This window comes from Gossypium hirsutum, chromosome A07 (assembly GCF_007990345.1).
Source record: "Gossypium hirsutum isolate 1008001.06 chromosome A07, Gossypium_hirsutum_v2.1, whole genome shotgun sequence".
In the NCBI taxonomy this organism is placed as follows: domain Eukaryota; kingdom Viridiplantae; phylum Streptophyta; class Magnoliopsida; order Malvales; family Malvaceae; genus Gossypium; species Gossypium hirsutum.
This window is the reverse complement of record NC_053430.1, coordinates 16,929,626-16,941,323: the sequence shown is the minus strand read 5'-3', so window position 1 is coordinate 16,941,323 and position 11,698 is coordinate 16,929,626. Positions and strand designations below refer to the sequence as shown.

The window sequence follows — 11,698 nt, the reverse complement described above, 5'->3', positions numbered from 1 at the left end:
ATCCCATACTGCGCATCATTTTTCTAAAAAACTCCATTCAATTTTGTCATATACTTTACTCATATCCAGTTTTAATGCAAAGCTTTTTTTCGATGTTCCTCTTCTTTTTTTGAAAGAATGCAATATTTCATATGCCACAAATATGTTTTCTGTGATTTGTCTTTCCGGTACAAACGCCCCCTATGTATCCTCAATACATAAATCGAGTACCTGTCAGAAACGATTAACAAGAACTTTTGAAACAATTTTGTAAATCACATTACAAAGACTAATGGAACGAAACTTATCCATAAACTTTGGCGATTTCTCTTTAGGAATAAGGACGATGCTCATATTGTTTATCTCCTTTACATTCCTTCGACAGTTTAGAATATCCAAACAGTATCTAATCACTTCTTCTCTAACAATATGCCAGTATTTTTGGTAAAAAATTACCGGAAACCCGTCCTGCCCTGGTGCCTTAAGGGGTGCTATGGATTTTATCGCCCTAGCTACTTCTTTTTCTTTAAAATCCTCCATTAACATATCGTTGTGTTCATTCGTGATGCAAGGTAAAAAAGACTCAAGTAAACTATCACAATTACTTACTGGTTTAGATGAGAATAAATCTTTGAAGTACTTTGTAGCCTAGTTAGAGATTTCAAACTCATCAGTAATCAAGTTCCCTGCTTCATTTTCTAGCCCATTAATCATGTTTTTCCTTCTGCGGTGTGTCGCACTCTTATGAAAGAAAGCCGTATTCCTGCCTCCCATACGAAGCCAGTTCACTCTTGCCCTTTGTTTCCAGAAAAGCTCCTTTTTATCTGCTTCAAGATTCAATTCTAATTTAATCTCTGTGATATCCTCTAAAATTGCATCACTGATTTTGCTTGCACCTAGTTCCATCAATCTACCATTTAGTACTTCTGTTCGTCGACCTTTCCTCCTTTTCTCCTTTTTAGCCCAATTACTCAAATTCGACCCCACTTTCTTCAGTTTCTCCAGCACACCCAGACTATTTGAATTCCATTCTCATTTTAAATGTTCCTCTAGATCATCGTTCAGAATCCACTTTGCATTAAAATGAAAGTGCCACTGTTTGACCCCTCCTTGTGTACTCCTATCCCCAAGTGTATCCACAACCAAGCAGGGATCTGAAAAACTGTGTTGTAAGTGGTTGACCTTATACCTTGGAAAAAGGGCCCACCACTCTGTATTTGCTACTCCTCTATCCAACCTTTCCCTAATATTGTTGTCAACCAGACGACCTTTCTCCCAAGTATACCTGTAAGACCCAATTTTAGCCCGGGCCCAGATTACAAAATAAAACAAATTTAAACCAAAAAATAATTAAGGTCCAATGTCCCTTTTACAAATATCAGGGCCCAAGACCCATTACCAATCTTATTTCTAACCCTAAATAACCAAACTTACAACCCAAAATAACCAAATCCAAATAGGCCTAAAATAATACCTAACCATGGAGCCCAAACAGCCCACAAGAAACAAAATTTTTCAGGAAAAAAAAAACCCTAGCCACCTTGACTAGTCGCCGCACGTTTCAGCCTCCACTACCCACGCCTCCGCCACCCACGTATCTGTAAAAGTGGTGGAAAGATCAATAGAAACGGTTGTAATAGGGCTATAAAAGGCCACAAATATTCATTGTTTTTTTTTACGAACTCAATACAAAAAGTAGTTTTTTATGAATACCCATACATTGAAATAATCAAAAAGCAACAGCAAGACAGAATCTAAATCGGCAAAGGGTATTTCCTTATTTAGTTTTTTCATTTTTATTTTTTTCCCCTCTTATTTTTTGAATTACACCTACATATATTTTTCATTTTCTTTTTTTAAAAACCTTTTATATGTATATTAAAATATAAAAAAGAAGAAAAAAATATATTTTTTACCGCTGGCCGCCGTATACAGAGGCGGCGCGTGCGGTGGTGGCTCGCCAAAGCATTGGCCAAAGAGAAGCCTGTTGCAGAGAAAAAGAAAAGAAGTTTTGGTTTTTTTTTTTTGGAAAGTGTTTAAAATGATTTTTTTAAAAAGTTTTTGGCTTAAATAAGCAGTATAAAATGGCGTCGTTTTGGGCCAAAATTTAAATGCCAAAACAACGTCGTTTCATTTGTTGACCCGCGTGAGTGACCCGACCCGGGGAGGATTCGCGTGTTTTAGAAGAAGGGGCTAATTGTGCATTTAGCCCCTCCGCTTTTTTGTAATCTTACAATTGAGGTTATATTATTTTTAATTTTTACCCCATGATTTTGACCTGTTTTCAATTCAATCTAGTTTTTTTAGTTATTTGCTATTTTAAGATTATTATTTTATTATTGTTATTATTATATATTATTATTATTATTATCATTAGTAATGTGTTATTATTTTTATTCTTATTATTCTTATATTTATTATATTATATTTATCTTATTACTGTTACTATTATTTTATATATTTGTCACCTTTCTTTTTATTTATTATTATATATTTTTTTGTTTACTTATACGTTATTATTATATTAACTAATTTAATATATTATTATTACTAATATTATTATTTTTACTATTATTTATTATTACCATTATCATTACTGTTAATATTATTTTTATTACTTTTTTTTGCTGCTTATTATTATTATTATTATTATTATTGTTATCATTGTTGTCATTTTTATTACTTATTATTATTATTATCATCATTGTTGTCATTTTTATTTTGTTATATTTTATACTTCGTTTCATTATTTGCTTATTTGTTTTTTTCATTTTTTATACATTATTTATTTTAAACTTCTTCTTTCATAATATTTATTTTAATAATCATCTATATATTACTAATTTTTTCTTCTGCTATCATGGGTTGCTCATTTGTAAATTTTCATATATTTAATAGTTTTCAAATTGTTTCCATATTGTTTTGTATTTTATGTGTTGTTTGAATTTTCATATTATTTCACGTATTATTGTTTCATATCGTTTATTAGTCTTTTGTATTATCATTTCAATTTTTGTTCATCTATGTTCGAAACTTGTTATATTTTATTCTAATTTGTTTCTTGGATGTGAGCTCATTATTATTGTGGGTATGTTAATTTGTTCCTTTTTTGTTCATTTGTATAATATTTCATCTATATATATTGTTCCATGTTTGTAACTTTGATTTTTCTACATTATTGCATCATGATTCAAATTTCAATGTTTTGATTGATATTGGTCGTCTCATTTTTGTTTCAAGTAAAACAAGTAAAGGCGTTTTGAGCCGGTTTTATAATTGTTTATTTGAAAATCTCCCAAAACAAAGGCAATATTTGATGTTTAGAAATTCGGAAAATCGTGCCCTAACATGCTGGGCTTCGATTTTCTGTTTTCCCGAAATAATCAAATATCCCTTTAAAATTTCATCCATGTTTTCTAAATTTTAAAACAAGGCAATGTTCTATGTTCGGAAATCCGAGAAATCGTGCCCTAACTTGCTGGGTTTTAATTTTTCGTTGGACCAAATAATTGAATATCCTTTTGGAATTTTCAAATGTATGAGCTTTTGGAAATCAAGAATTGATGGTGATTTTGAGGGTTTAAAGGATCATGTCCTAACGTGATGGATGTGATATCGTATTCCTTCGAAGCAGGAGAATTTTAACGTCCAATTTGAGTTATTCAAATGTTTTAAAAGAAATTGTATTTCAATTTTTTTAAAAAAATTTAGGCATAAGGACATTATTTAATAAATTTGGAACCAATTTTGGGTGTAACGAGGGTGCTAATCCTTCCTGGTACGTAACCGACTCCCGAACTCATTTTCTTGAATTTCGTAGGCCAAAATTGATATTTTAATAAAATAAAATGTTTTATTAGGCGATCCGATCCTACCTAAATAAAAAAGGATTGATGGCGACTCCATACCTCGTTTTAAAGTCGATCCCCATTTTTTTCCAAAATGAAAAAAAAGGTTTCGACAATACCATTGGCCCGAAAACCCCAAATCATGTAACTCGCAATATTCAAGTGCCTCCTTGAATGCCGCCATCTGTCTTTCCTCTCGAATTCTCCCCTTTTTTTTCTCGAAAGAGTAAAGAATTTCATTAAAATCTCCAGCAATCAGCCATGGCTTGCTATTCTCACGTTTCAGCAATCTTAATAGTTCCTAAGACTCTTTTCTTTCATTCTCCACTGGTGCTCCATAAAATCCTATAAATCTCCATGTAACCATCTCATCCTCATTCTCCACCTCAACATCAATATGAGACTTTGAGAAGCTTTTCAAAGTTAAAGTCAATTCCTCATTCCACCCTAATGATAATCCTCCTCTAGTGCTTACTGCCGCGACGTCAATACCATTCGTAAAACCACATTGTCTTCTTACTGATTCCATCCGTTTACTTGTGACCTTTGTTTCCATAAGAAACAAAATTTGGGGTTGAATATGTCTGAACTTGTTTTTGAGACATCAACTGTTCGTGGTTGCCCCAAACCACGAACGTTCCAACTTAGAATTTTCATTGCACTCGGCCAGCTACATTTTGAGTGGCCGCCGATAAATAATAGTTTAATATATTAACAAGAAGTAATATTAATTGGAGAAATAATTTAATTAAATAAAGTTGTAGCAATATTTAAATAGACTTTATATTCATATTAATTTATATTTTTTATTTTCTATTACTTATCACTTAATTAATATTATAATTAAATAACTATAAAAATTGAATTTTAGCTCTATAAATAGAAGCATTAGCATCAAACACTTACACTTTTTCTTTGGAGTAGCTTTTAAAGAAAATTACAAAAAAAAAAACAATTTTGAGTATTATTTGATAGGTTTTGCTTTCATCACAAAAAAAAAAATCATTATTATTTGATATATTTGAATTTTACTATTATTTGATATTTAATAGAGTAAAACTACATTGGTAGTCAATGAACTATCAGTAAGTTTTTTTGGTCACTCAACTATGAAAAGTTACAAAATGGTCACCCAATTATTCAATTTTTATTTTTATTTTTAACCACTAGCTATTAAAAGGCTAACAAAAGAAAAAAATGAAATATTAATTTTTAAAATTGGCGTAATAGCAACTTTAATCCTCAAAATATTTAACCCACTATTATAAAGAAAAAGAAAGTATCTCTGAAATTATCAACTTCTAAAGTTGGAGTTGCAATAAGCTTAGCCAAGTCCAAGAAGTCGATAAGCTAAACGACTTGTCAACTTGATAATTCAAATAAAGCCATAATTGAACTAACATTATCGATTGCCAGAGTCAACTATTATTTTAAATGTCAATTTTTGTTCAAATTATGTCTGACATAGCAGTTAACAGTATTCATATATAGTAGTTTCTTTCACTCACATTATATTTGGAAACTATAATTTAACTAATAATTATAATTTATACATAATAAGATTTTTCTAAAGCTTTTATAATCATAATTTTATACTGTGTTTGCAAATCAAATTGATAATAAAATTATAATTTTTTGAAAATAAATAAAATTTATTTTCAGTTGGAATCAGATTTTTTATAAAAATATTTTTTGGTAAAAAAAATTTTTAGACTAATTGGTAAAAGGCCTCTCTATTTTTTGTGTTAAAGGGGAATAAAAATAATAATAAATAAGGGGGTTTATGAAAGAATTTATCCTATTTAAAATTTGTGCTGCCATATTATCAAGAGGCACCCTAAAGTCTTTTTTTGAGTTGTCAATCAAAACAGAAAAATTTATAAATCAAGTCCGAGGTGACACTATCATAACACTGTAATAAATGCCTATTTTCGTAATTAATTTATTTTTCATAACTTTTTCATAATTAATATTTTTTATATTTTTTTAGGTAAAAAAAAACAAAAATATCCGGAAGTTAAGAATAAGGTGAATATGACCATACCAATCTTTACGTACTATTTGCATCCTAAACCGATAACAATTAATGTAAATTTTGTTTTATTCAATATTTTGACGAGTTTCAGCCCATTTAACTTCAACCTTTGATTCCAACTTACAACATCCTTCCTATTATTACTTTAATTTTTTCTTTTATTATATATTATATTAAAAGGACGTATATTAGCAAAATTTATATTAATATCCCACAATGATGCACATAATTACAAAATCATTAAATTTACTGTAAAAAGACAAAGAAATGCTCGCTTTGTCTAGTGCACAAACTTGGATATATTATGCATGCATGTCCTGCTAATGAAGAAAAGAAACTAAAATTTTAAGGAAATTCACCTACTTTAATTAGTTAACATTGAGAGACTAGTAGCTTTGGTTCAAGCTTCCGCACGTACATGTATATATAAAAGAATGGAAAAGAAAGGGAGATCAAGAAATATAAGATACTACATAAAAACATCGACTTTAACTTCATAAACATGCTTTAGACACACCATGTAAGAGATTATTATGTTTGTAACTTTGGAGATGATGGTGGATAAAAGAAATTACAAAAGAAAGTTAACTCATCATGTCAATTAACAGATCCCATGACTTCATACTCAAAAGAAATTATAAGCCCATGCAACCAGAAAAAGGAACACATAGATCAAGAAAACCCAATATATATATTATATATGACACAACATTAATTCTACAAATCTTAAGGTTTTCCTTCCTTGATGATGATGAGACATGTTCCCGACTGAACCTTGCAATTTCACCTTCCATTATTTAGTAATTTGCATCTTTTGATGTTGGAACTTGTGAGCTAGTAAAAGGTGATCAAAGGAACATTGCATCTTTATGTCAACTATCTGTCACTAAAGCTGTTGTGAATCTTATGATATAACTGGAAGCATGCAGCTGAAACTTGAAGATCAGCTTAAGCTGCTGTAAGTCAAGGAGGATTGAAACTAGCTACAAGAGATGATTAGTACTACCAGAAGAGTTGAGACCTAATATATTTGTCCAACTATTTCCTCCCCAGTACTGATTATTCTCCGAAACACCTAACTGTGGTCTTGACATATTTAGCCCTTGATGGTTGTTTTCCATTTTCACTGGAGCTAGATGAGAAGCCCTAGAGCATGGACTCATGGAACGAAGAAGCTGGCTTTCTCCCACCATGGATGATGATCCTTCCATACCCTCACTTTGAAATGCATATAAACCATTACTTGGATCAAAGAAAGGGAACTGTTGATGCTGGTGAGTTCCTCCTCCTCCTGATGACGATGATAAAATACTAGCACTGCTCATGCCCGAGTTAGTTCCTATCTGAAACCCCATATCAGCTTGCCTACTAGCTCCACTTGTTTCCCCTTGAATTCCACCAAAGTTTAACCCGATATTTCCCACACCATACTGAGAAAAATTTTGCAAAGAAGCCATGAAGGGCAAATGACCAGTGATTTCAGTAGGAATAACAACACTATTTTTTGAGTTTGAATTTCCAGTTTGCTTCTCCGCTGGGGGTTCTGAGCTACTGCTTTTGTTTTTCTTGTTTTTTCGGCACCCTCCACCTACTGGAACATTCCTAAGAGCACCTCCTCTAGTCCAATACCGTCGACATGTCTTACAAAAGTGGCGTGGCTGTGAGAGGCTATAGTTATTGAAGTAACAAAATTTGGTGTTGCTGGATTCACAACGTGGACATTTCAGAGCAGCTTCTGGCTGTGGAATCTTGGCTAGCCTGGCTCGATCAGCCATAGAACTAGGCCTAATGGAGGCTGGACCACCAGCTCCAACATGAGGAGGTGGAGGAGGAAGAGGTGAAAACTGAGGGTTTTCACTGCCATTTCCTTGTTGATGCTGCTGCAGCAAAAAAAAAAATATATATATATATATATAAATCCAACTTAAATCTTTATAATTTGTAAAGAACAAAATATTTAGTATATTCAGGAAAAGATCACAAAGGGAATTAAGAATATTTATCTTTATTTTTTCCTTAGATCATTTTGGGTGCAGAAGTTGTGGAAAGAAATTAAAGATGAAGAAAAATAAAAGCCTTACCTGTTGCAAGTTGGGAGGATCTAAATAGATTGGAACATGAGATGAGAAAACCATGGTTAATAATTCTTTGCTAACTTTTCTTTTTTTTTCTTTAATAAAAGTGGATGGGTTCTTTAGGAAAAATAAGGTGGAGAATCCACACAAAGGGAATACCAGAGCCCAAGAAAGCAAATGAAAAAGAGAAATAAAGAGAGAGGATGATGAAGAAGAAAAGATGGGGGATGGGGGAGGTGATGGCTTTTGTTTATGATTATTTTTTTATTATTCGCTCTTGTTATTCTTTTATATATTCCCTCATCACTTTAGCTTTTGGTTTTTTTATATACATTTTTAGGGTTTAAGTGGGCATATTTTTTTCTTCACCTATAAGCTTTCGTTCTTCGCGACGTGGACTGCTTAAAAAGAAAGGAGTCCAACTGAGTGTATATGGCTCTCCCGTCTCAGTAGCAACAAATTATCACCCTTTCGCCACTTTAGGATTAACCCAGTTCTTAACCAAAGGGAGCCACTTAGCTTTACGTTTATATTATAACTTTTGAATTTAATTACATTATTAATTCATATTTAAAAATAAAAAAATTGATGTGATGATCATACATTTCAAAATATTTATAATTTAATTAACAATTATTAATTAAAAAAGTTATATAAATGTTAAACTAAAATTATTACTTGAATGGACTCCAAGTATAATATATATGAACATTATTGTGATAATTGTGATGGAAAAAATGAAAGTTGTGCTAATTTTATTTTAAAACAAGTTATGATAATTTTAATGAGAAGCTTATTACTAGAATAGAATTATAAACATATTAATTATCACTTAATTAATATTAGAATTAATTAAGCTTTTGATTTCAATAATGTTACTTTGCATCAAGTAAAATTATACTGTAAGTTTAATATGTTAAACATGCATTAATTATGATTTGAAAATTTTCTATTATAATATTTGAAACTTATTTTTGTACAGTGAGATTTGAACTCGAGCTATTTCTAGAGCAGGTGAACACTCACTTGGGGTTCAAAAATCAAATTTGAAAATTTTAATATTTAAATTGATTAGTTAATACATTTTAATTATATTAAATAATTCAAATGAAAATATTTTTTACATTAAATTGTTAAATACTAAAATTAAAAATATAATATTAAAAAATTGATTAAATATTAAATGTGTAAAAGCACATACAATACATATAACACTAGAAATTAATAAATTAATAATATGTTAATAATATATACATATATCTATGTTGCTTGGATTAAATATTAAATGTATTTTTGTGTTGTAAACAAATTGTTTTATCAATTTGATCTAAGCATTCATATAGGAAAGATTTAATGGGAGAGTTGGATCTACAATATTGTATGGGGTGAAACGCAACAAGTTGAATTGAGCTTAAATTATCTATTGTATTGTTGAATTATAGTAGACTAATCTCTAAACAAGGGCCCGATAGACATATGAAGAAGTTTTGAACTGTATAGCCAATTAATATATTCTCTAATTTATTTTTTTCAGTATCAATTGTTTCCTTAATTATAACTTACAATACAACCAAACCAGCAACTAAACACTAACAATTAGAATTAGAGCCAAACACTAAATGAATTTGGTCAAGAAGATATTATTATTGAATCACTAAGGCATGGAAGAAAGCTTGATATCCTGATTGCCTATGCTCGATGGCTCCAACTACGCCTATTAGAAAGCCTACATGAGGGTGTTTATTAAGTTCATAGATGAGAAGGTATGGAGGGTAATGCTTACTGGTTGAGATCCACCAACTACTGATGTAAATGGTGTAAGGATGCCTAAGCCATAGACCACCTAAACAACTGAAGAGGATAAGGCAGCCAACTTTAACTCAAAGGCTCCAAATTCCATTTTTAACAATGTGGATCCTCAAGAATTTAGAAGAATCTCTAAGTGCACTACTACTCGAAAAGCATGGATCATCTTTGAGATTGCTTATGAAAGAATTTCTACAGTGAAGCAATTCAAACTTCAAATTTTAACATCTATGTTTGAAAATTTAAGAATGCTAGGAGCTAAATATTTTTCTAATTTCTTTGCTAAGTCATGTGACATATCTAACTAAGCATTTGCTCTTGGTGAGGAGTAATCCAATGTCAAGTTGGCCCACAAAGTACCAAAGTCTTTACTAGAGCATTTATCTGTGAATGTGACTACCATAAATGAGGCTAAAGACATCAATACAATGAGGATTGATGAGTTGATTAGGTTTCTGCAAATGTTTGAGATTAATTTAAAAGAAACTAAGATGGGGAAACACAAGACCAAAAAAGAATTGTATACAAGTTACTTTTTTAGCTGCAACTGAGGATAAATTACCTTTGAAGATTACAAGAGTAGTTAGCCTTTCTTACTAAGAACTTCAATAAAAAAACAAAGGATTTGAAGGAGGCAATGTTTCAAAAAAGTAAAAGAGAAAGTTATAGCCAATGAAAAGAACCTTAAAGAGAAGAAGGAGAAAGGCATACAATGTCAAGAGTGTGAGAGTTATGGTCATATACAAGTTCAATGTGACAATAGGCTAAAGAAAAAGAAGAAGTCTCTATGTATAACATAAAGTGATGATGACTTAGCCAGCAAAAAGGATAAGGATGATGAGCACTTGAGTAATTATATTGCGTTCACTTCCTAAATGGCAACTAATGGTGCAACTGATTTTGAAAACAATGATATTGATATTAAATCTACAATATATTTCACAAATACTTATAATACCATGCTTGACAAGTGAGATCATGTTTGTAAAATCAATGTGTGACTGACTGATGAAGATTCAATGGTGAAACAAGAGAACTACAGGCTTATGGAAAACCTTAAGGAAAAGGAATCCATGTTGAATAAAAAAGAATCCAAACTCAGTGATGCTGTTAACGGTTGATAGTAGCTTAGTTTATACTAAAGAAGATGGGCTCTAAAAGCGAGAAGCTGAATGAACTCCTAGTTGTTGCAATAAGGGAACTTAGTAGTTTAGGCTTAGGGTATATAGACTAAGGAGATGAAAAGTCACCCGTGTATAGAAGTTATTATACTTTATTGGGCTAGTAAAAACCAAGTTGGAGGGTGGACTCATACGCGTGAGAATTGAGCCCAAATGACCAGTGTAGTTTAAATCGATGGATTTTTCTCCATGTGATATATCGTGACGTTTGAGTCTTTTTATTTTTGGACTTGATTTTATTGAATTTTTTGAGAGTCCAAGAAAATTAAATCATTTAACTAGTAATATCTATATCTAGCCTAACTAAAAATAGTTTAACCGATTAAAGCTACATTTAGCCAAGTCTAGATTTGTTAAAGCTTTTTAAAACTACTTTTGGCTAAGTAAATTCCTCTTACCTTTCCTATTTTCATCTAGTAAAAGTCCTATATGTCTCATGGTTCACTTTCACACTAAATAACCCTTAAAAGGACTCTTTCATTCTCCTCCCGTTCATCCTCTCCTTCTTTTGAGTTTGTTGAGTAATTGTTATATATTGTGATTTATTGTTGATTCTAGTTCTCATTTTATAACAAAAGAGCTTTTGAATCTTAAGGGATATGTTATACGATAAAATATCCTTAAGGAAATTTGCCAACATGCCTCAAACTATTTAATTCGTACTCTTGGTTCATTAACATGGTGCAATATTTGCCAACAATCTTAAAGATATATCTGTACCTAGATGTTGTCCGCACTAGTAATGCCCATGGTCATTGTTGCCACTATGGTTCT

The 11,698-nt window shown here is 31.1% G+C and overlaps 2 protein-coding genes across 3 annotated transcripts; both read right to left on the bottom strand.

Moving 5' to 3' along the window:
* Positions 1-627: 627 nt before the first annotated feature.
* LOC121203659 (uncharacterized) lies at positions 628-4,011 on the bottom strand. Its single transcript, XM_041074089.1, has 3 exons — positions 3,947-4,011; positions 1,169-1,264; positions 628-994 (listed from the first exon to the last, which is right to left on the bottom strand). Exons 1-3 carry the CDS (start codon positions 4,009-4,011, stop codon positions 628-630), a joined length of 528 nt encoding a protein of 175 aa, XP_040930023.1.
* Positions 4,012-6,329: 2,318 nt separating this feature from the next.
* LOC107954067 (dof zinc finger protein DOF2.2) lies at positions 6,330-8,223 on the bottom strand. 2 transcript variants are annotated; one of them, XM_016889542.2, is made up of 2 exons: positions 7,944-8,223; positions 6,330-7,739 (listed from the first exon to the last, which is right to left on the bottom strand). In XM_016889542.2, the coding sequence occupies exons 1-2, from the start codon at positions 7,995-7,997 to the stop codon at positions 6,846-6,848; spliced, it is 948 nt and encodes a 315-aa protein (XP_016745031.2). In that variant the 5' UTR covers positions 7,998-8,223; the 3' UTR covers positions 6,330-6,845. The 2 variants fall into 2 exon arrangements, with proteins under 2 accessions (XP_016745031.2, XP_016745029.2); XM_016889540.2 differs by having other exon boundaries at positions 6,330-7,742; positions 7,944-8,196.
* Between the last annotated feature and the right edge of the window lie 3,475 nt (positions 8,224-11,698).

Bases quoted from the DNA above. Each gene is read 5' to 3' on its own strand.
- LOC121203659 (XM_041074089.1), bottom strand. From the start codon at position 4,011: ATGGCGGCATTCAAGGAGGCACTTGAATATTGCGAGTTACATGATTTG. The intron at 1,265-3,946 runs GTATTGTCGAAA...TGGGTCTTACAG, and splicing joins TTGGGGTTTTCGGGCCAATG to GTATACTTGGGAGAAAGGTC. The intron at 995-1,168 runs GTATAAGGTCAA...GAATTCAAATAG, and splicing joins TGGTGGGCCCTTTTTCCAAG to TCTGGGTGTGCTGGAGAAAC.
- LOC107954067 (XM_016889540.2), bottom strand. From the start codon at position 7,997: ATGGTTTTCTCATCTCATGTTCCAATCTATTTAGATCCTCCCAACTTG. The intron at 7,743-7,943 runs GTAAGGCTTTTA...TTTTTGCTGCAG, and splicing joins ATCCTCCCAACTTGCAACAG to CAGCATCAACAAGGAAATGG.